This window comes from Gymnoscopelus microlampas (genome assembly GCF_963454915.1).
Source record: "Gymnoscopelus microlampas genome assembly, chromosome: 1".
NCBI classification, from domain to species: Eukaryota; Metazoa; Chordata; class Actinopteri; order Myctophiformes; family Myctophidae; genus Gymnoscopelus; species Gymnoscopelus microlampas.
In genome coordinates this window covers 33,042,152-33,067,180 of record NC_139962.1, presented here as the reverse complement: position 1 = coordinate 33,067,180, position 25,029 = coordinate 33,042,152, and the positions used below count along the sequence as shown (strand labels likewise).

The 25,029-nt window shown below is 41.0% G+C and overlaps 2 protein-coding genes and 1 long non-coding RNA gene across 25 annotated transcripts in view; 1 reads left to right on the top strand and 2 right to left on the bottom strand.

The window, feature by feature from the left end:
- herc1 (HECT and RLD domain containing E3 ubiquitin protein ligase family member 1) overlaps positions 1 to 5,451 on the bottom strand; it is a 105,549-nt gene extending 100,098 nt beyond the window's left edge. For all 17 annotated transcript variants that reach the window (XM_084065338.1, XM_084065348.1, XM_084065342.1 and 14 more), the window contains exon 1: positions 5,280 to 5,451. The gene's annotated coding sequence lies outside the window, so the exon portion shown is untranslated. The remainder of the gene's footprint in view (positions 1 to 5,279) is intronic.
- Positions 5,452 to 8,170: 2,719 nt separating this feature from the next.
- On the bottom strand, positions 8,171 to 22,229 carry LOC311051354 (uncharacterized protein). 4 transcript variants are annotated; one of them, XM_084065917.1, is made up of 14 exons: positions 22,070 to 22,229; positions 18,982 to 19,190; positions 18,738 to 18,863; positions 16,007 to 16,145; positions 14,699 to 15,542; positions 14,420 to 14,626; positions 13,649 to 13,790; positions 13,412 to 13,555; positions 12,830 to 12,888; positions 12,056 to 12,243; positions 11,301 to 11,701; positions 10,829 to 10,928; positions 10,470 to 10,644; positions 8,171 to 8,860 (listed from the first exon to the last, which is right to left on the bottom strand). In XM_084065917.1, exons 1-14 carry the CDS (start codon positions 22,181 to 22,183, stop codon positions 8,724 to 8,726), a joined length of 2,985 nt encoding a protein of 994 aa, XP_083922043.1. In that variant the 5' UTR covers positions 22,184 to 22,229; the 3' UTR covers positions 8,171 to 8,723. The 4 variants fall into 4 exon arrangements, with proteins under 4 accessions (XP_083922043.1, XP_083922042.1, XP_083922044.1 ...); XM_084065916.1 differs by having other exon boundaries at positions 14,420 to 15,260; positions 15,303 to 15,542; positions 22,070 to 22,228; XM_084065918.1 differs by having other exon boundaries at positions 14,420 to 15,032; positions 15,303 to 15,542; positions 22,070 to 22,228.
- The window catches only part of LOC311051386, a 20,094-nt gene continuing 9,719 nt past the window's right edge, over positions 14,655 to 25,029 (top strand). For all 4 annotated transcript variants that reach the window (XR_014601409.1, XR_014601410.1, XR_014601411.1 and 1 more), the window contains exons 1-3: positions 14,655 to 14,791; positions 14,864 to 15,019; positions 15,095 to 15,229. This is a non-coding gene — a long non-coding RNA (uncharacterized lncRNA). The remainder of the gene's footprint in view (positions 14,792 to 14,863; positions 15,020 to 15,094; positions 15,230 to 25,029) is intronic.

Genomic DNA, 25,029 nt, shown 5'->3' with positions numbered 1-25,029 from the left:
AGTTTGAATAGAAGCTAGCTACTATTCATTAACTACATTAAGTTAAAGACATGGTTGGAAATCGATAGTCATGTGAGTGTACCGCTTTAGGCTGCTTTGTATAAAATATTGCATTTGTGGAAATAATTATCGACTAATTAAAATAACTTTATATTAGATATTGTAGTTATTTATTACTTCTACACATTATTATAATTACAAGAAGATGGTGCAATTAGATGGTGAATGACAGTGCTGTGTTTCTGTGCAGACTGTGTGCAGTCATGTCAGTGGGATCAGATGCACAAAGTTGCATGCATATAGTAGCCAATGTGCTCCGCCGAGACCGGAAGCGCTACTGAACGAGAACGTTAACGAATCATTTGAACAAATCATTGCCGTGAACGAAATCGTTCGTTCACTGAAATTAAAGTTTTTTTCCCACCACTAATATGAAATGAATCATGTCATGTAAAACAGTTCTCACATTAAGGATGACTTTTGGACATCACTGCAAGTCATATAAATTATTTATGAGTACTGAGTAGAGTATTAAGTACATAAGGTCTGTACTATGAAGATGGATTTGGGGGTTATCGATGTAACTTCAGGTTTAACCCTGGGTTCTAACTTCTTACCAGGATGGGTACATAGTAACTTATGCTGCACATCTAACCTGCTCCGCTGCTTGGGAGCAGCTTATGTTAGAGATAAGATTACTGATCAATGCTTATAAACCCACCACCTACAGACCAATTGATTATCTTAGAATGCGGCAAAAGCCTTTTGCTTTACCCAGTAGTTTTATACTGTTGGGCCAGCTCCTCTGGAGTAGTGTTGGGGTTGCCTTGCTCAAGGGCAGTTTTGCTGTCGCCTATCCCATTTCAAGAGAGATTATGTTAATGTGACATGTGCTAATGATTTCTTCCTGTTAAATAGCCTACATAATGTTCTATTTCCTATTCTAACTTATGGTAAAAAATAAATATGCCTGTTTCATAAATAGTGCAATAAATATTTGATTAAGGAATATAACATGCATTATTTTCTATTCTGTATATCATAAGCTATACTTTTCTTTTTTTTATAGATAGACAGAACTTTACTGACCCCAGGGGAAATTCAGGTTCTCAAGATTGCATTTAATCCTTTAGCAGTGACTGATTGAAGCACAGAAGCACTGTACTTTAAGACCATGAAATAAATAATAGCCAGGTGCACTGTGTGTGTGTGTGTGTGTGTGTGTGTGTGTGTGTGTGTGTGTGTGTGTGTGTGTGTGTGTGTGTGTGTGTGTGTGTGTGTGTGTGTGTGTGTGTGTGGGGTTTTTTCATGACCCGCCCCGCCCCGCCACGGAACCCAACCCGCCTCAACCCGCCCCGCGAACCCATATATAAATCTATGGCTCAACCCGCCCCGCGACCCGCGATTTTTTTTTACTTCTGTAAATTCATGGTTAGAAAATAATCCCCAAGTGTATTCAAACTGTTTTATTGTCATTATTCTTATTCTTATTAGGAATAAAGACAAAACAAGAGCATGTGATTTCGTATTTATTTTTTGCGTGTGAGAGCGGCTGACCCGCTCACCCGCAGCCCGCGTAATTGCCACTGAAATTCTGACTCGACCCACCCACGCCGCGGGTTGACCCGCGGGTTACGGGTCAACCCGCGCATCACTAGTGTGTGTGTGTGTGTGTGTGTGTGTGTGTGTGTGTGTGTGTGTGTGTGTGTGTGTGTGTGTGTGTGTGTGTGTGTGTGTGTGTGTGTGTGCGTGCGTGCGTGCGTGCGTGCGTGCGTGCGTGCGTGCGTGCGTGCGTGCGTGCGTGCGTGCGTGCGTGCGTGCGTGCGTGCGTGTGTGTGAGAGTGTGTGAGAGAGATAAAAAGGGTGATAGAGAGAGACTTCACTTCACTGCTCATTAAATGTCCAACACTTCATCATTCATCTAGCCCAAATAAGTTTAATAATGGCATTACATTTAGCATAAGGCACATTTTCTTTATATGCTGCCCTGAACAAACTAGCTTAAACATACTGGCACGGAATTCTGCAACAAAATAATTACCATACACGTACCATAACAACAATACATCTAACACATTAATTTAATGGAATACACAAATGTGAGTCTGAGGAAGAGCCTGTGTTGCACAAAACGTGCACAAAATAAGATCCTCGAAAGAGGAGCCATTGTATCTACAAGGTCATTTTTGCTGATCCAGCGCCAATTTTATTGGACATTGGGATGTGCATGTCTTTTTTATTTTCTTGCAGAGATATCATAAGGCTTGAACTTATGCATTCATATAGTCTATGACTTTTTTTGCCAGCAGTCTTTCCTGCATTTGGCAGATGAAACTGTTTTGCTTTTAGCCTCAATAATATATTTAACTATTTGTTTAACATAATGCATTGCTTTTCATTCGTAAAGTAAACGGCTGCCAGTGACTTTGTCCATGTTTGTGATTGGTTGGTTGTATATGCCGCAAACACCGCCCCTGAACATGCACATCAGATCCACAACAGATCCAGTCTTAATGGTAAACAGTCAGAGACGTTACCTGATGTACACAATATAAGCTGATGGTAAGTTAATGATCAATGTTATCTAGCTTCTAGCAGACTGGCACTGCGCAAAGTGGCTTGAGTAATTTCAAACTAAACAGAAAAGATGCCAAATTCACTGGACCTTCTGGGCCTATTATTATTAATCTACTGTAACGACTAGATCAGTGGTTCTCAAAGTGGGTCCTTGAGGGATTCCAGGGGGTCCCCAGGAAAAATGTGATAATAGCACCAGTTTAATCACTTTAACCCGGCTATTTTTAAATAGCTGATCTACAAGTTCAAAATGCATCACATCGCGAGCTTGTAGATCTGCTATTTTTTCATTTGCCATTACTTTCAGAAATCTTTTTTTTTTTTAACGAATATTTTTTGAAACATTTTAACAACAACAATCTTGTATGGGGGTCCCTCCATGGCAAAAAAATATTTTCTGATGTGATAAATTTGGGGGGTCCTTGACATGAAAACATTTGAGAACCAGTGAACTAGAACTATGTGGAAATGACGCGTGTTGCTACAGTAGTCACTTGTGACTGATTACTATGCAGTGTACTGTACAGGTGTAATAAATAATTGCCCAGCCAAATTATGTAAAATCAAGCTTAAGTAGGTGCAGTGTATTGCTCCTATATTGGGAGCGTGTCTATGTTGATGTTCCCTAAGCCCTACTTTCCCCTGACCCAATGTCCCCTCAACCCTAATACCAAACCTATTCCTAACCCTTACCCCAGGCCTATCCTTAACCCCTAAACTGAGGGAACATAGTATCAGCGCTTAGCTCCCCAAGCCAAATATACTGGCCTGAAAAGTTGGATATTATTCAAGCTATGTAATACATTATTATTACATTCCTCTTATTCCTCTGACAAGACAAAAGAGCTTAACCAATGTGTGATTTGAAGCAACACTGACTCTTCCAAAACCCATGGCCGCTTAAAAAAAACAACATGATACGTTTAAAAAATGGGATCCTGGTTTTGTGCACTGTCACACTACTCTGTCTTAGGTGAGGGTAATGTGCAACATTTAACACTTCAACTGTCTTAGGGGACGGTTGTATGCAACCTTTAACCACTTTAACAACCCTAGCATCACTATTCTGGATGGAACATTGGCTGATAATAGCCGATCTACAAGCTCAGGGCGCCTTGCAATATGTGACGTGTTGTGAGCTTGTAGATAGATGGGCTATTTTCGGCAAAGAGATTTGGTGTATGGAAAAAGGAGCAGACCACAGTATAGAACCAACCATGCCATCTACATTCTAGTATAGCACGTTCATAGCTGTATTACTACATACAAAGTCAGATGCACAAGTTTTCAGTTTTCAAATGACTCTGGTTCTATCAAACCGCATACTGCATGTACCGATATTCCTACAAAATCCCTAAGCATGCTATGAAAGTCACCTCTTCTATTTTCAGAACTCAATTCATGTGAATTGGTGTGACACAGATTCATGGGTGGGACAAATTAATTTCAAACTCATCACGATTGTAGTGAATATTCACAACATGGACAAACTAGACTCAGCATCAAGTCACGTCATGGAAACACATCTGAGAACTGCTACCAAAAATCAATTGTTTACTGCTTGGCTCCTGCCCTCTAGAGAACATCTGGGTCATCTGCCATAGACCTTGTCAGTGCTGAACGCCATTGACTGCAGTTAACAACACATGCTTTGATCTCAACTGTAGTGTCTAGATATCTACATTGGTTCTCAAACATGTTCATGTCAATTTGTCCAACACATTGATGTACATATATATTAGGCAGCTGACCCCCATTTAAAAATGTGTTTGTGCCAGGGAGGGACACACATAAGAGAATATTGCTGTTAGAAATGTCTATAATGTAGTTGGTAGGGAGCTAACAGTGGAGAGACTGAAGCCTATGAGGGCGGAGAGACCTATGGGTACCGGACCTTACTTCAAGAACCACTGGGCAGCTGGTTTAAATAATGACTCTGAACAAATGAGATTCAAACATAATATATACAAAGGGTCTTGACAGCAGAACAACTGAACTATCTATGCAGTTTAGATGGTTAACAAATAGTCCTGCAAACAATGATGGAGAGGGAAGGTGGAATTGAATGTATATACTGCAGAACTGAAGGTACATGGTAAAGAACTTAAGGTATATGGTGCAGAACTGAAGGTATAATGGTGCAGAACTTAAGGTAGATGGTGCAGAACTGAAGGTAGATGGTGCAGAAACCCTTCACATTAGCTCTAGTGTACCATGATGACACAGCTGCTAAACCTGCTGCTGCTCTGCTTCTGTCAGCTAGAATGCATCACACACATTTATTATGACACCACTGAACACTAGCAAAACGTTCCCCTTAGGGCTAAACAATTGAACACAGCAGGCAACAATGTCAAGAGACTAATCTGCCAGACATGGTTTGTTTCGAATCAAACCAAAACATAAAAAATAAACATGCCTGACAACTAATGTTGACGTTAGCTACCGTTGGCTAACGTTAGCTAGCCGGTGAACTAGAAAAATAAAGTTAGCAATGAACTTTAACGTTACAAGGTACGTGTAACGCATGTTGACCTGCAGTAGCACGTTACATTCACGTTACCTGTCCAAAAAGCCCCATTTATACCATGTTATCCAACTAAAACACGTTAGCATTGACTAGCTTATCTAGCATCAGGGCTGTGTAGTGTTAGCTAACAGCTAGCTAGCTTTAACTGGCATAAACGCAAAGCACCGCTTACCAGCAACTGTCTTCTTCTTGGCTTTTAGGTTATTAGCACCTAGACACGTACGCAGCTGCACTTCATTGCACCAAAAACTATACGTCTATAATATTCGTCGCTGTTTGTTTACAGTGAAAAGAGGACAGAGGCAGACAGACTGTCCCACCTCTCAGATCATCTCCTGCACCTCCTTCCACTGCAATGGATTCAGGAAGAAGGAGTGTTCACTTCACTTTCAGGCAGCCCCGCCCTCCACAACCCCCCTCGCAGGGCCCCACTGCATAGATTGTGGGGCGATGAAAAGATGTTCACGTCCCTTCTAACCCCCCTTGCAGGGCCCCAGCCCAGGCCCCTGCACAGATTGTTGGTAAATTAAAAGATATGCTACTGTACACCACATGTACTGTATTATGTAAGGGATAATTGTCGCCGCGGCCGCGCTGGTACTTGTTGAGAAATAACACCCAACAGGATGATTAAACACCGAGGCGAAGCCAAGGTGTTAACCATCCTGACAATTATCCCGCTTATTACATGCTAGATGCTACTTAATAAATACATTAATAAATTGACCCAAAAGTAACAACAACACGAGAGCAATGCAGTGTTTAGCTGTAAATTACATTGTATGTTTGGTACAGAGCCTCATGTAAGCCAGACCCAAGGGGTCTGGCTTACATGAGGCTCTGTACCTGTTTTCTCCATACATGGGCATGCCCCCTTTGTCCTTAGGTCCCAGCCAGAAAAGTCTGTCCCCCTTTCGTCCATACATGGGCATGTTTTGTACCTGTTTTCTCCATACATGGGCAAAAAACAGGTTTTGTCCCATTTGTCCTTAGGTCCCAGCCAGAAAAGTCTGTCCCCCTTTCGGCCATACATGGGCATGTTTTGTATACCTGTTTTCTCCATACATGGGCAAAAAACAGGTTTTGTCCCCTTTGTCCTTAGGTCCCAGCCAGAAAAGTCTGTCCCCCTTTCGTCCATACATGGGCATAGACACAGGCTGACACGTCATGTGAAGTCCGGCTTAGCCTGGGTCTGGCAGAACCAGGTCTCCTGGTCTTGTTGTTACATGGCTGTCATGTTGGATACAGCATACAATCAAGCAGCAGGTGCTCAGTCTATAGTCTTTGATTAGACAGTGGTCTTTCAGACAGAGCTCATTCGGTGATTGACCCAGTGGTGGCTTATCCAACGGGCTTGATGTGCTGAAGCACAGGGCACCAACCTTGGGGGGGGCACCAAACGGCGTGAAAAAATATATATACGGCGAGAAATGCCGAAATTTAGAAGCAGTGCTCCGCCCCCCCCCCCCCCCCCCCTGGTTCTCAAAGTGGGGTCCCCCCAAGGGGTCCGTAGGGGGGGTACCAGGGGGTACCCAGCAAAATGTGTTAATATAGTCTATAGTGTCACAATCATTTTAACCACTTTAACCATATATTTTATACATTGGCTATTCAAAAATAGCAGATCTACAAGCTCATAGCGTGTCACTATGAGCTTGTAGATCTGCTATTTTCTTTTAATATTTTTGAGAAGGGGGTCCGCAGCCAATAATATGGAGTATAATTATTTGTGATATAACATATATCACATATTTTAAGGCTAGTCCTACCATACTTAATGGATCAAGGTAAATTCAGGGTCAAAATGTGAGGCCTTCACAGTCAACACACAAATAAGTGCGTAGCTCTGCTTCTGAACAAACATATTGGTTGGTTGGTTTTGAAAGGTGTTCTTTCACATCCAACCATCAAATATGACCTGTTCTCAATGTACATGTGCCCTTTGGGGGTACGCATACCGCCTGCTGCAACCTGACTTACAAATGCAGCACAACCTCCAAGGATGGAGGTGCAGGGTCCTGGTCAGAATGGATGGGAATGAGGCATGAGTCCTGGATCCTTCAGACCCATTCCTCTGCTAGTAGTGAGTTTCCCATCCATTCCTGAACCTGATGCAATCTGAAGCTGTGAAACATTGCTGAATTGCGGCTTCCTTTACAACAGACAACAGCATTCTCTGCTGGCCATTTTATGTGCACAATCCCTTAGAGACACTCCTGCTGTACATATCCAGGTTTCTGACTTCTGTAAATCCACAATAAATAGTAATAACTAAATACATTGTGGTTAGCTTAGATTCTGGATGCAGATACAAGCTTTGTTTTTGTAAAAGATGCGATATTTGGATGGCATCTCAATGATCGTATAGAAACTTCAGTGGCATTTTAAAGGTGCTGTAAGTTTTCTTTTGGTTAAAAAGAAAAAGGATTTGGTTAAAAAGGTAAAGCTCTATATAAGTAACCATTGCTATAGATAGCGTGTTTGTTCAGTAACAGGGGTCTCCCCATCTCTCAAGCACTTTAATAAACAGAAAATACATTTTCAGGTGGGTCACCAATTTCATCCAGTCAGGAGAGAGAATCAGCTTAAGCTTAAATGTTAGTATTCCAATTTCACATGTGTCTGCTCATTTGTTTTTGTTTCATCACTTCCAAATTAAATAGTTTATTCTATAAGTTTTCGCTTCTGATTGGATGAAATTGATATCCTGACATGAGTTGAACAGGGTTACCTCAGAATTGTACTTACGTACAGTAGTTAATGTACGTTACCTTCCACCATTGCTCAAGTATCACATTGAGGGGTGTAGCGCATATACCGTATATCACCGTTCCAGTCGTGTGTATAAAGTACTGTAAGTAGCCTAAGTAAGTGAGTAAGTAAGTAAATAAGTAAGTAAGTAAGTAAGTAAGTAAGAAGGCCGGCTGTAAAAAGAAAAAACCTTGTTGACTATTATGCAATAGGCCACTGATACATATGTGTCATATATGTATTCTTTCTCTTTGTCTTTGTGTTGTTTCTCTGGCTTCACCTCATAATAAAGCATTAAAGTCAACAATGTAATGTTTATGATAAAGTGTATAGTTTTATTCATTGAAAATTCAAGAACATACAGTGATGATCAATGAATGATTAAGCTAACATTACAGTGCAGCACTCTTGATATGTAGTCTGCAACACACTTATAGTGATTCAACTTTATATTAATTTCATTGTGAAAAACATCAAATGAAACTACATAGAGAAAGACATTTCCCACACAAAGAATCCAAAAACATATAGTAATGTTCACTAACACAAATCTTTGTATGTTTATTGTTATTGTTATGTTCATTATCCTTTCAGAATATGAAAACATCACTCAAAACTAACCAAACCAACAGGCCTATCAGAACTATATTCTACAGATTAGAAGCATTTTGTCACCTATTAATATATCATACTTCAAACTCACCTCTGTACATTTCAATTTTGATTACATAATATGACTCCATATAGCTGTAAGATAAAATGCATGATTTCAAATATCAAACTCCCCAACCAATGATTTTAACGAAAAAAAAAGGTGCCCATTAGAGCGATGTGCATCAGACAACACCACAGACAAATTGCTGCCTTAACTTTCAGTGGATGGCAGGAGTTCATATTTCACCCCTGTCTTCCGGACTTTGTAAATGGCCACTGCACAGATCATGGCGATGGCTGTGAGAAGACATCCAGCGATGAAGACCAGGTTCATGTTCAGGTTGGTAGCTGAAGAAACGATAACCCCAACACACACACACACACACACACACACACACACACACACACACACACACACACACACACACACACACACACACACACACACACACACACACACACACACACACACACATTTTTATTTCCAATATTGATAGTTTGCAGAGAGACAGGAAATGCAGAAAGAGAGAGAGGGGATGACATGCAGCTAAGGGCCACATGGAACCTAGGCCGGCTGTGGACTTGATGTGGGACAGTATGCACTCTACCAGGGCAGTTACAAGGTGCCCCTGGCAGTGCTGGCACACCTGCAGGGGAGTTTTGTTTTTGTTTTTTAATAATATGGCTTTTGTTGTTGCTTCAGAAACTGGGGAAATTGCACACTAACTTGTCAGCTACTACTGTATAGCCCCCTTCCCTCAGGTATGGTGATGCCAACCTCCTGGACATCCCCAAGACAAGAAACAAACATGGGGTAACAAGGCTTTCTCAGTTGTCACCCCCTCCCTATGGAATTGATTGATTGATTGATTGAATTTTTTATTAGGCAAAAGAATGTAAGACAACGCAGTAACATTTATAATACTTTTGTCTAAAAGGTCCGACCAAAAAAGTCCTTGCGGACTTGTTTCCGTTAGGGTCCTTGAATTAATTTCATAGACATATATAGTAGCAACCAAACAGTTCAAAAATCAACATAAAAATACAGAGAAAAAATCTGTCTACCGGGAAACTGGTACTACCTCCTCTTATGGCCTCCAGAAAGATGAGTTTTTAGGGCTGTTTTAAATGAGCCCAGCGAACTGCATTTTTTGAGGGATGGGGTTAGACTATTCCATACCTTTGTGGCCGTGCTGTAGAAGGAGAATTTGCCCATGTTTGCTTTATGGGTGGGTGGTACCAGATTGTTGTTTACCCTCCCTCTAGTTTCGTGACTGTGGGTGTCACTAACATTTTGGAGGTATTTAGACAGATATGCGGGTATAGGGGGCATTTCGGGCAAATCTGCATTTACGATTTTGAAGACCAGTCCCATTTTTTGTTGTTTAACCCTGTCTTCCACCCTGAGCCAGCCTAGGCTGGCAAAGTGAGTGGGAGAGAGGTGGGTCATGGGCCCCAGTCCGAGAAGTAGTCGAATCAGTTTGTTTTGGGAGGTTTGAAGCTTAGTCTTCAGTGACACTGAGGTGTTGGAGTACCAAGAGGAGCAAGCATAGTCAAAATGGGGCTGAATCAGGGCCCCTGAGAGGGTCCTGAGGGCCTGAGGGTTGACAAAAGAGGAAACTCTGCCCATAAATCTGGTTCTCTGGTTTACTCTTTTGAACTCACTCCCAGCTCACATCAAAGCTGCCCCTACCACGTTTAAAACCGCACTCAAACCCCACCTTTTCACACTCGCATTCCCTACCTAATTCAACCCCCCTTTTTACTTTTTCATTTTAACATTTTAGTTTTGCTTAGTTTTTTACCCTTTTCACTAGTTATTTTCCTAATAAAGTTGTTTTTATTTGTTTTGTTTTGTAAAGCGACTTAGAGTATTTAGAAAAGCGCTATAAAAATAGCATGTATTATAATAATTATTATTATTATTCATCACAGACTTGAGAAAAGTTTGAGTTACCAGTGGTCTCAGGTGACCTTCTCAGGCGCAGGGGACCCTGGGAAATGTAGTGCCTTGCAGTTTGAATGACAGCCTCCCTCTTCTTTCTAGACTGAGTGGAGTTGATGCATCCCTGGGAGCATCTGGTTTTGGGGTTCCCAGCTTCACACAGGATAACGGAACAGCTGATGTACACCTGAAACATCAGTGATAACAATACCACTTTAAACCTTCTTACATTTCTTTGTGGAAATAAAAGTTTCATCATTTAATCATTTAATTAAGCATTGATTGATATCACACAGCACCTGTACGGTATTTCTTGTTGGCCCTGAAAAGGAATTCACTCCACTGCAATAAATATATATTTCCCAGTTTACCTGATCATGCATTCCTATGAATTTGAAGGCGTCCATTGAGAATTGGAAATGTTTCTCATGGCGTGGTGAAAGAACTACAACAGTGTGGTCCACAGCACACCTAGTTGAAAACACAAACAAAGTACCAACAATTACACCTGGTTGGAAAAAACAAAACAAAAAAACTGCAACACTGACACTGACGTGATAAGATTGCAAGATATGGATTTATCATTTATCAAATTGAATAAACATAACTTGCAGTTTAGAATACACAATATTTGTGGTATATGTATATATATTACAATAAGGATAGAATTATGTTCACAAGTGATAACAGTTAAATCATATAACATTCATTGATTATATAGTGGGTATATGAATGCCAATGATGATGTAAATAAAAAAGAAAGAAGTGTTCAAATACCACTACACTACTAATAAAAAAAAAAAACGAAATAAATGACTATAAATAAGTGTTATTTTCACTCACCCATGTTCTATGATGGAGTAGGTTGGTCGGTAGCTGGGGTTATCGTATGGTGCAGCTCTGCAGGATTCCACAAACAGTTCAGTGTCGTTGACTGAAGATGAGGCCTCTATCTGTATGTAAATCTTGTCCCCTACATCGTACTCCAGTGGGTAGGAGCGTGGATCCATCATCGAGGTGAAACGCTGGCTGTGGAAGAACTCAAACTGGTAGGTGAAGGTACCGAAACCTTTCTCCTTGACTGTGACATTGCTTCTGTGTGCAGTGAAACTCAGGGTCACGTTGCCAGTCTTGGGATACTGGCAGTAGAACTCCACCTCCAACAGGTGTTTGCGAGTGATCAAGTCATTGGTGTCGTCGACGGTGGTGATTGCATTTTTGAAGATGAGGTTATAGTCATCCTCCTGAATGGAAAAGTTAAGACTTAGTCAAACCAGTAGCCGTTTTCATCTAACTTGTACAGTAAGTAATAAAGACATTGAACAGTGCAGTCTGTTTACATAACATTGCTATGAATAGTTATGCATGACAGACAGACAGACAGACAGACAGACAGACAGACAGACAGACAGACAGACAGACAGACAGACAGACCCCATGGCACTGCTGGAGTCTAGAACAATACAACACAACTCTCTAGTACCACAGTCATTACAGATGTATCAGTTATACTAATTTGACCATTAGTAAATGCCAACTGTAAAGTAGGCAGAACAAACATAACCAGGTACAGTAGCATCCAGGAATGAGTTCTTTACCTCAATCTGAGTACCACAGCCACTGAGGGGGACCACTGCAATGATATGAGTACTGTTTTGTTGGCTGTCCAGACTGCATGCTATGTTGTTTGCTTCATTAAGTCGCAGATGACCTATGAGTCCCTTGACTGAGGATTTGTCCACCTCTACTGTCATGGCTGTTTCATTGCAAATCACATTGGCTTTCACTGAAATAAGAGGTTTCGAGAAGATGATCAATATGTTAGTATAACCCTGTAGTTAAATTATGCATTTCTCGAAGATTGAACATTGGTTAAATATGCATTGCAGTCTTTTTACATCAGCTTATTAAATAGCTGCCCATTTTCCACAGAAATATAGTGTTATGATGCATGGTCTCATGGTACAAATTCAGGTTGAAATAAAAAAAAGAGTATACAAATTATGCGAAAGAAAAAATGGTTGTCTTGAGGCACAAGAGCAGCAACAACTCTGACTAATCAAAATATATAAACAAATAAATAAATGTATGTCCCTTTTAACCCATTTAGACCTGAGGCCGATTCTACATATCGTCTCTGTCGGTGGAAACCTCACTATGTGCAAAACTGTAACATTTCAGGATTCAAATTAAAAAATTGCAAAAGTAGCAGAACCACAAGGTCGAAACGCGGCACAAGAGCTTGCAGACCTGCTACTTTGGGTACTTTTGGGTGACACTCGGTAAAAAAAAAAAAACAGACGCTGGGTGCATGCTGTCTGTAAACATACCCTACCTATGTTTTTTTATTGGTTTGTAGGAACAAGACTCACCTATTTTCAGTCCCACCTGCACAACAACACACCTCATCTCAGATTGATAAATGGAAGACCTGAAATGATTGACAAACAACCGTCATCTCCAATTACTACCATTGCACTGAAGTAACTTATACTCAATATACTGTGTAGATGAATGTTACAATTGGTCCTCAAAAGCTTGTTTTACATTAGTCACTTAAATCCTTAAAGGGGATACACCATGATTATTTTTTGACAATGCAATGCATTAAAAATAACTGAGCTTTTTTTTCACAGGTTACAATGACATTTGTGTCCCAGCCTTGATGTACATCAACAATTATTTGTTTACTAACATTGAGCCTGGACGCACAGGTGATTGTTTCACGCAATCAATTCCCAACCTGTTTCGGGGTGCACTGGTTTCAGCACACCCCAACCCCCTCTTGTGTGTGTTGGCTAGTGAGACGCGTCCTAATGAGACCTGATATAATGGGTTTCGTTGCGCGCATACTGGCTGCACGCAGCCAGTATGACCTCGTCTGTTAAGGGGTCTATACTGTAGTAAGTGAACCCAGAATATCAGTGTTTTAAAGGAACGAATGTGAGGCTTACCCATACGATGCCTCGACAACAAAGCAAATGGGGAAGTATTGTCCCACGTCATCAGGAACAGGAGTCCATCTGATGACAAACTCGTCATGTGTGGTCCTATGCTTAGTGACATTCAACGGTCCACTGAAGACCATATCATAGACTCTGTATAAAACAATTTAACAGATTTCATCTCGCATCTTAAATGAGACACATTTAGTCTATAACACATTGTTTTTCTTTCCCCTTTTGTCTTACGTGGAGCGTGTTGCTTGTGCTTTGACTCTGATCTCTGTCTCTTTGTTTACTTCAGCTTGGAGTTGCTCTCCATTCCTGGGTGTTGGGTGCAGGAGCCTTGGTAAATATTCTCCCTCAACACACGATGGAGCGGCTGGATCCACTGCAATTCAAATGAAGATCAATTTTGATTGATTGATTGATTGATTGAAACCATTATTTATTCTCGAAAAGAGCATTGAGGTTTCCCCTAATTTGCAATGCTGTCGAGATTACATACACAAAAATCAACAAATAAGACTACCACTACATACAGATATAAAACACAGAAACAACAAAAAATAAAACCATAACAAAAAATGTGTAAATTAAAAACAATTACATGGTGAGGTAGGGAGATTTAAGAGCAGGTTATTAAATTGTCCATAGGATATTGGGCATACATTTTTGTTTTTGAGTGTTTTTACCCACAACAGTAATATGTGTTGAAATTCTTCATTGGGCATAACCCCTTGAGATGAACCATCTCGTTTTCAAGGGGGTCCAGAATACATAATAATACATATATTTAGAAAAAAAAAAGATTAAAAAAAAGATAAACAGGACAATTCAAACAACATCAATCATTGGAATGCAATTCCAATGGTGAAAGCTGTGCTGTTTCACCTGATGAAAGAATGGCGGATGCGGCTACACCCTGAAATACCCGTATGTGTCTCTCAAAGAATTGCTGTTCTTCACAGTGTGTACTACCCATCAACCATTAGCATCATGCATAATATATTAACTTACCAAGGAAAGCGAAATGTAAAGGAAGTTTGCTGAGCGGAGGCGTGGAGTTGTACAGGGGATCTGTGGTGGTAGTCACTTGTCTGGTGGTTGTACTGGGCCGGACCCACCAGGGAACATTTGAGGGGGTTGTAGCTCTGGTTGTGCTGGTGGGGGGTGTAGTGGTTGGAGCAGTGGTTTGTCTCCACCACCAAGGGTTTCCAGTAGTTGAAGGAGGTGGGGTGGTCGTTGTTGGAGGTGTAGACCTGGGCCTCCACCACCACCAAGGGTTTCCAGTAGTTGTAGGTGGGGTGGTCGTTGTTGGAGGTGGAGAACTGGGCCTCCACCACCAAGGGTTCCCAGTAGTTGAAGGAGGTGGGGTGGTCGTTGTTGGAGGTGTAGACCTGGGCCTCCACCACCACCAAGGGTTTCCAGTAGTTGAAGGAGGTGGGGTGGTCGTTGTTAAAGGTGGAACAGCAGCAGTGGTTTGCCCCCACCACCACCAAGGGTTTGCAGTAGTTGAAGGAGGTGGGGTGGTCGTTGTTGGAGGTGTAGCAGCAGCAGTGGTTTGCCCCCACCACCACCAAGGGTATCCAGTAGTTGTAGGTGGGGTGGTCGAGGTTGGTGGAGCAGTGGTTTGCCCCCACCACCACCAAGGGTTTCCAGTAGTTGAAGGTGGTGGGGTGGTCGTTGTTGGAGGTGTAGCAGCAGCAGTGGTTTGCCACGACCACCACCAAGGGTATCCAGTAGTTGTAGGTGGGGTGGTCGTTGTTAGAGGTGTAGCAGCAGCAGTGGTTTGCCCCCACCACCACCAAGGGTATCCAGGAGTTGTAGGTGGGGTGGTCGAGGTTGGTGGAGCAGTGGTTTGCCCCCACCACCACCACCAAGGGTTCACAGCAGGTGGGGTGGTCCAGTTGGAGTATCCAGGGGTTGTTGCATTCCACCACCAGGGGTAGAGAGCAGTGGTATACTGGTGGGAACGCCTGCGTCTCCTAGCCCTCGACTGCAGCGGAGACCTGCTGGACTGAGATCCATCCGTGTAGGCCAGAGTAATGTGACGTCTAGGGAAATCCTCAACCACCAACTCAAATCTACGGATGCCAGTGCTTTGCGATGAAGAGGTGCCATAGTGCAATGTGCAAGAACCCTGAAGTGAGTTGACATTTGAAAAAGTATTTTTATCACTCAGTTAGTAGTAGTAATAGTTGATGCGCTATTGTGCACAACTTCCCAAGCGTCTCCCCAACCCATGTTGAGAAGATATCACCATGGGTCTCAAATCTTTATAACTGAACTTTTAATGTTATCCTCTCTCTTTATTATTGTTATTGTTATTAGGGCAAAGCGCCCTTCTGGAGTTTCTGCCTTTTCTCCCTGACCCTTCCAGACCTTCACTCCTAGACCTCCCATTACTGTACATATAACAATCACATCCCCTTTGAAGACCATTAAGGTATAGGAGATATACTGCATTGGGACTTGTAGGACAAAGTTTTCTGACATACTCTACAAACATACAGAACTAATGGAGGGACAAATAAGTATGAGGAATGTTGAGCTATAAACTCTCTATTGTACATCTCAGTATGAAATAGAAATTTCTCAACCTACCTGATCCAAGCGAAAGCCTGTGGGTTGAGTGCAGTGGCCGCACTCGACACTACCAGCAGTACCATATCTGCATCGAACCTGGTCGCCATCAGGGTCAAAGGTCATCAGGTTGTATGACCTTGGGCAGTTAACAGGAACTCTAACATAAACATTAACAAGGACAGAGAGTACGTTAATCACCTCTGTAATGAGTCAATTACAAAAAATAAGCAAATACTGTATAAATCAAACAACAAGTGGAACTTGTTAAATAAAAACACTAAAAAGCTTTATAACAATTGCTAATCTAACATAAATTGGAAGATGTCACATACAAGTAGTCTACCCCAGTGTTTATCAACCCTGGCAATTCGGCCCAATTTGGGCCGACGGTAATGCTACGGTGTGCCGCGCAGTTTGAATGTGTGAAAAATAGCCCCTCCCCCCCCCCACTGCTGCTGCCTTGAGCTCGTAGTCTGTCGCAGACACGCAGGCACAGCCAATCGACCCTCGCCCATAGGAATGCAAATGTTTGGCTTTGTCTTCATGCTGCCATCACATGTACTGGCTGGTACTCAGTCAGGAACGGGCCGATACGGCGTTCAGCAGATGCGCTGAACAATAAAACACATACAGGCCTACTAACGTTAAATCCACTTAAGTGTTAGTTTTCTTATAAAGTGCTTCTAAATCACTCCAGTTTGTTTGTGTCAACGTCACCCGTGTAGTTTGGTGTTTAATTACTCCTCCACGGAGAGAATCGCTTGTAACTTCAAGCTGCGCTGCGGAGCCAAGGGGCAAGGCTTGGATATTTACGATGAGGCCAACACGGAAGCTTATGAATGGCCAGAGTGGCGCTGTTTTACCCTGCGCCGACCTTAAGTGTCAGAAAGAATTTATTTTAGCGCAAGTGAATGGGTTTTTGACAAACTTTAGACTAGATTTTCTTACCGTAATAAAAATTGTCATAAATTCTATATGCTTCCAGTTGCTAGTTTAAAGTCTCCTCTCAATCATCATGATATGCGTTTTGCTAAATTATGGTCCCATTTATTCTAAAATTGACGATAAAGTAGGCTATGCTCCAGGAGGGGCGGGATGATTTGATTGACAACCTACACAACCAATAGCATTCATTCCCCGCCCCCGCTCTTGATTGACAAGCTACCCAACCAATAGCATTTTGGGGGGTGTTTTCCGGTTCGCTGGTCACGTGTCTGGTCTCAACCAATAGCGTTTGAGTTCCGGACGTGGCCAACTGTATATATTAACGATGGAGGAATGCATGTTCCTGAACTATCGGCTTCATTTTCGTTCTGTAGAAAGCAGGGGAGTGGCTTTGTCCATTCTTTTTTACAGTCTATGGGCGGAGCTGTCGATATAACTCGCCCCAAAACACCATCGCCCCCATTCCTTTTCGCGGACCAGCGGTTCTTATATTCCTGTATTTGTTTTACTGAGTATAAGATTAGAAATAAGTTTAGGGTTAACCATATTATTAGTTTAGCTGAGGTTACGTTTAGGAATAAGGTTAGGTTTAGGAATACCAGGTGAATATCACCGGATTTCCCCTGGGGTGACTGTTTTGGGGCGAGAGTTTTGGTGTTCGTCTGTAGTGGGCAACAGCGCATGCGTCCGCAATAATGCTATCAGGATCACATTATTAGATATTATTATCAGATATTAGAAGTATATTGGGTACCAAATATACTTACCAAAGAAGTTTTACTTTGGGAAGGTTTTCAGACTCCTCCATTCCTTGCACTGACCCAAGTTTATTTGTAGGCCAAAGATTTATATATTTATAATGGTCAAGGTTTCTTTATACCTGCCCAATAATCTGTGTGTGTGTGTGTGTGTGTGTGTGTGTGTGTGTGTGTGTGTGTGTGTGTGTGTGTGTGTATGTATATATATATATATATATATATATATATATATATATATATATATATATATATAAACACACAAACCGTATATCTAGGTGTGCCCTGGGATCTTTTGGTTATGCCAGGTGTGCCTTGGCACCAAAAAGGTTGAGAAACACTGGTCTACCCTAATCACAGCATCTTAACAGTTCACAGCTACTGGGGATGGGGAATCATAAAAATGATCAATGAGATGTATTTTTAAAACACAAGAGCTTTCCGTATACTCTGTAAATACAAAGTGTACAGTACAAACAAACTATTTATTTTTAACTGCATTATTAGATCGTTGTCACTTTAATGTGAACATTCTAATACAAGATTATAAACAACACCATTCTATGTGATTGGCTGTAATTTGTTATTGCATTGTCACTGACAATTTCTACATTAAGAAAATGCCATCCTCCTCTCTTGACATCAACCAAGTCAGTGTTCAAGGATGAACATTCATTTCAAACAAAGCAACATTAAAATGACTTTCACACACTGAAATGATCGTGTCACAAAAGCGTACAGCAGCTGAACAAATTAAGAAAAAACAAAACAAAACAAAACAAATTCCAATCATGTTAGACAGGGTTGGATTTTCATGGAAAATCCATGCCTCTGCTTTTGGCCTGCCCTAATATCAAACTAGACTTTAGTTACAGTTGGTGGTCAAAAGGTGTCAATATTCTGACAGCTAATGGATACACCCAAAATAATAATACTGATTTAAGCTAATGACCAGTGAATAGTGTAGAGGGCATATAGTAGACTTATCACAGGAATGACTGAATGGTAATGTTAGATATATGGTGTATACTACTATATAGTAACCTTACCGCAGGAATGATAGAATGGTAATGTCTGGAGAGTTGTTTGGTTTTCCAGTATCAGACCTTGTTCCCAAATCCACATGAGTCAGTAGTGACCATGATCTATGGTCAATCCAACAGCAGCTGGCATACCTGGTATATGGAAACAATAAGGGAAAATATAATGCACACACTGCAAACTTATTAGACCAATGAAGGACAATAAGAAGAAGAACAAATAAAATACATCATTTTTAGTAAAATAACTCACCTTATTTCAAAAGGTTTGTTGCTTGGGACATCTGTTGTTACAACCGTTTCACCTTCAGACCACCTGCGACTTCTACTTACTGCATTAGTGCCACTGTCGATTCTGCCTCTCTGAGTAATGGATGAGTTACCACAGTTACCACGGTAACAACGATTGTAAGGAGAAGAATAATGACTTCCATCAAATGTTACCCTCGAGCGAATCACCACCTGTAGAAGAAAATCATACAATGTAGTAAATGTATAAATTAGGAAATGGCTCTTTTGCTGAAACTGTGGTAATTGGTCTGCATGTTCATTTCTTAAAGCTGATAAAAGGTCCATAATAATAAAGTAATTCAGACAGACAGACAGACAGACAGACAGACAGACAGACAGACAGACAGATAGACAGATAGATAGATAGATAGATAGATAGATAGATAGATAGATAGATAGATAGATAGATAGATAGATAGATAGATAGATAGATAGATAGATACTGGGTGGCTCAACACAGCAAAACATTATCCTCTATAATTTGACAAATCTCTGTAACTCTGTCTGTTTGTTTGTCTGTTTGTAGTGGTGAAGCTGCCCGGTTCTCTTCAGTGGCTGGAGCAATTGCTCTGATTTTGCACACAGCCATTGACCATTACCATCTGAACTTAACTGCGAAGCCCGTTTTTCAAATGTCAGCTTCTTATTAGCGTTTATGTGTCAAACAATGGGAGATAACGTTGGCAGGTTTCGCGCCAGAAACAAGCAGCAAGGTCTATGAAAACAAGGCCAAACGAAACGGGCCGTACACGCAACAAGGTCTATGAAAAGAAGGCCAAACGAAGCGCCTTGCCCGTGGGGAGGGGTGACCGCGGCGGGTGCCGCGACGGGACCCGCGGGGGGGAGGCGAGGGCGAGGAGGGGGGGGGGGGGCGGCACGACGGGACGCACGGGGGGGAGAAACCGCGCGACAGGACGTGCAATAACCCCAAGTTTGCAACTAGGCTACTTTCGCCTGCGCCCTGCAGGTATGGTCTAGTGAATAAATAAAATACTAAAATAAAAATTAATTGTGGTAGCATCTCTCTCTCTCTCCTCTCTCTCCTCCTGTAATTATCGAGCTTGTGTTGCTTATTTTAGCAAGTTATGTGGAGCTACATCTGTCGATGGCGGCTCCCGAGCCTCAAGGCTGCGCTCTTGGTGCGCACTGCCTTGCTAAGGTAAGAAAGTCGTGCTCCTCTTCAGTCCCTAGCCTAGGAAAAGATATATGTCTCTATTCACTGTACAGCCATGTCAACTTTGAATATGCCTTGTAATGTTAGGCCACCATCTGCTTTATCTTTTAACTAGGCCTACTTAAACCCCATATGGTTGACGGGAGTCCCTCAGGGCTCTACACTAGTGTATTTTATGTTTTCTGTTATTGTGGGGAAGACTTTCGCAGAAAATAGCAGATCGACAAGCTCACAATGTGTTGCACTGTGACGCATTGTGAGCTTGTCGATCGGCTATTTTCAGCAAAAGCTTTCCCCACTAAAAGGATGCTGGGGTTTAAGTAGTTAATGTGTAGAGTTTAAAGAGAAATGTATTTGGCAATATTTTTTGCAGTGGTTTGCTCTCTTGTCGAGAGAGCACACTTCTCTCTCGACAAGGTCGCTGTCCATCTTAGGTGGTGCTGAACCATTCACCAATCTATGTATGTAGAGATTACTGTGGATATTTTAATGTCCAATGGAGGGAGGCCATTCATGTAGCCCGTGCTGCAAAGGGAAAGGCAGGTGTGTGTGTGTGTGTGTGTGTGTGTGTGTGTGTGTGTGTGTAGGGAGTCTAGGAAAGACAAAATATCATTATTATTATTATTATTATAGGATGCTAAAAATCTCAGCATCCTATAATAATAATTATAATAATAATAACAATAATAATAATAATACCTCAGATTTATATTGCACTTTTTTAAGTAGGGACCGGGGACAAAAGTAACACTTTTTATATTTGCCTTCATAATTCACAGACTACTTGAAATATCCTAGACAGTCATCTTTTGCTATAAGAAACATATATATGTGCCCTAATTAATAATACATTTTTTAAGCTTTCACTAATAAGGACAAGACTAAAATATTAATTTGAATGCAATGAGTCACAGTGTTACAATTGCCCCCGTGACCGGGGCAGTTGTAACAGTGGTTGGGGGCAATTGTAACACTGTAAAAATAAGTCATATTAATACACTTTATCTCAAATAAAAGAACATGACTAAGTAAAATGTTTTTTTTAATAATTTAACAGTTTTACTTACGAATGTTTTATATACATAATTACAATTATTTTGTATTTTTATTCAAATTATTTTATTTTTAAATTTTGTTTTTTCAAATGTATGTCTATTTTTTATTTAAATATATTTTTACTTTGAAATGTAGTGACATTTAGTGAAATATGTTCATTTACTAACATAAATGTATGAAATCCCAGACAAAAAATCTGCTTGCATTGAAAAACATTGTTACAATTCACCCCGGTCACTTTGTTTCAATTGCCCCCGATGGAGCAACCATGATAAAATCCCATATTCTAGCTAGAAACACCTATACTAGCATAGCCTGCTGACGTTAATTTGTGACCAATAACATAGAGATACAATTCATCTAAGTTTAAATTAGCTGACATATTATCTTTAGACAGCAGAAGGAAAATACCGTACACTCAAAAATTTACATTTACACCTCAAAATCTGTTTTTTGTTGAAAACTTCTGCTGGGATGAAATGGTCATACTATCCTTCTACAGCATCCTGTAATACCTCAGATTTATATAGCCTAGTGCTTTTCTAAGAGCTCAAAGTTGCTTTACATGAAAGAAGAGAACAATCTACTTTATTAGCAAAAATAAAATAAAATAAAATAAAATAAAATAAAATAAAATAAAATAAAATAAAATAAAATAAAATAAAATAAAATAAAATAAAATGATTCCCAGAGTTTTCCACTCATGTCCTTATGTCTTAGTAATTTATTCATTAATAGAAGCATCGTCCAAACAAGCAGAACCATGCAGGTTAATATTAGCTCATTGAATCATTATAGTCTGGTTAAAATGTTCCCTCACCCTGAATGTCCCATCTGGGTTTCTTCCCCTGGCTGTGAAGGTATTGCTGCCACCGTAGAAGTGTGATGCACTGGCCAGTGATGCCATCAGGACGAGCATCACCAGTGAAGCCATGGTGCCTGAAAGACAACTCTCCGCTCCAGAATGCAGATGCTCAACCTACATGCAGCAGTTGTATATATATCCTCTGCCTAAATAAACCGTAACATACTTTCAGTTTACAAACAAAAGAAACCTAACATGCTTCTTCAGTTGAATATTTCCTTGGCATGCGGGCATACACTACCTGTTATTATGACCCTAGACTAGGGTCATAACAGGTTCAACACAAACTGGTTTGTTCAGGGACTTTCGGTAACATAGCATCTTGTTTGCAGGAAAGGATTCCGAGTCCATGAGCCGCTGGACCTGAGACTCCCTCAGAGAGTCATAAGAGTCCATCTTAGAGTGTTTTCCAATTATCTTTCACAAGCAGAACGTTGAGAATTATTGCACAACTTGGATTAAGTTAGTTCCTTGCATTGTGCACTTCAGTTAGATTAAATATATTATTTTGTGTACTTTGGATGATTATTTTGCCACAGGACCACTGCTGTACAAAGAACCTGTTAAGTATGGTTCTTTAGATGTTCTGTAGAGGTTCCCCTATAAGCCAAATAACCACTTTTTAGTGATATTTAGCACCATTTTTGTATAGTGTGAGATATGATCTTTTGTTTTTCTTTTTGTCATAAGTTTCCTCCCATTGAGCGAAAAGGGCAAGTACGGAAGTGACCTTATTTACCTTTACAAGTATACCATATTACATATGGCTTTTATTTTTCAAGAGACCAAACCCAAAATGGAACTAATTCTCTCCCTCAACTCACTATATCCAGGACATTCCTGCGTCATTCCCCCCTATACCTCAGCTGCCTAACAAAAACTAAACTAACCCATTCAACCCTGGTCTTCGTGGCCCTCCTGAGTCCCCCTACCACAAGGCCTCCCAGTGGCACCACCCCGTCCCAGCTTGTGTGGATCAGAATCTACAAAAAAAGAATAAAAACAAAACAAAAAAAACAGCAAGTCCCAAAGGGGGAAACGCCACTAGTTCTACGCGGGGAACCACCGCTCCTCAGACAGTCCGGACGCACCTGTCCCACCCAGCAAAATATATTGTATATAACCAAAACTGAACAAGAATCAAACAAACTATTATTATAACCAAACAAAAACACTTTAACTACCATGCACCTCCTCCTAGCGCCGTGATTAACCTGCCAATCTAGGCTCCGAACAAAACAGGAAGTTACTTGCTTTACCTGTCAACAAAGACATGGCGAAGCCGAGTACGTTTTACGCTTTACGTTTTACATTACCTGGCTCTTAGGGAACGTTGTGTTAATCAGTTGAATAAGTACTGTAGGTATATGGATGTGTGGTAAATGGTGCAACCCTAAGACTAACTAAAGGAAAACAAACACTGCTGCCATCAGGGAGAGAGAGACTGACTGTGGCCAACAACCAACTATATTTATAGGGCACTGGCCAGGCGCTCCCAATGGACCTGACTGGCACCCTAAATTGCCCAGCTTGCAGGACCTGTGGGAAGACAAAGACAGACAGGGGAATACACAAACACACAGGCCTAGTAGGCCAGACCACAGGGGCTGTGACACACACTTCTGCTCACACTACATTATAATTGGGGACATTTGTAGACTAAGTATTATCATTATGTGGTATAATACGTCCAATAATGTCACTCCTTGGATCTCCCCTTACCGAAAATCACACCCACACTGAACATTTCAATCGGATATAATTTGATTCCATTCAATAGCAAAGCTGGTGATGGCGTGCCATAGAGTCAAAGTTTGTGACATTTCTGGTTTCTGGTTCCTTTATTCTTATCTGCTTGATGCACTACAACCGGCAGTAATTACAGTAAATAGCCTACAAGGAAGAAGAAACATGGCACGCCATTGATTAACAGTAACACCATAGTCTGTGGGAAGTCTGCTCATGGGTGACAGAACAAACATGGGACAATAGGTTTTATACTTTGATGATCAAGAGGAATGTTTCCATTGTCACAGAGTAATAATCTGATCAATGTAGCTACATTCTGTTCACCTGCTGGCTTTGTTTGGTTATGGTGCAAAGCTTCATGTGTCGTATTTCATTGGTCTCAGTTTGCACTGCCAATACAATTTTACATTCATATACCAAATGCCAAAAATATATTCCAAATTAAACATACAGTCCACATTTTTGCTAATTAAAGTTGTTGTGACATCATGTACTGTATTATTCTTATGGCTTTACTCAGCTAGCTAGTCTATGTAAGTGCTTGTATTTATAGATTACCTTCATCTTTCGTCAAATGACCACTTTGTCTCTGATTTAGTGTTGAAGTGTCCTTGAGCAAGGCACTGAACCCCTAACTGCTTCTGATGATTAGCTATAGTTCCTTGCATGGCTTCCTCTGCCGTTGGTGTGTTAATGTGTGAATGTGTGCATGTATGTGTCAATGTAATGCATTTTATAGCACTTTGAAGAAAGGCCCTAAGTAAATACACCATGCCTTTATTCATCTATAGAGTAACACAAAAACAAGCCATAGAAGCCTATATCGAAACCATTTTGAATAACGATTTTATTACAATAATATTTTCTTTCCACGCTAAAGACTTTAATGACGAAGTTACAGCATTAGTCGGCCAGTTGATCTAACAGCGGACTAGCCAGTCACAGAGACATCGTCCCTCCATGCTAAGGTATGTATTGAGTGGACTGGTGCCTGATCAATGAAGCCATCGGAGTCATGGTTCCCCCATCCCAGATCATAACTTGTATGATGACCATGTATTCCTGACTCGTTCACGACATGCGAATAGGCCGGACGGTGCTGTCCTAATAATGTATAATAGATATATACAGGTGCCACTTGCATGCCCATTTTCCACTGGACAAAG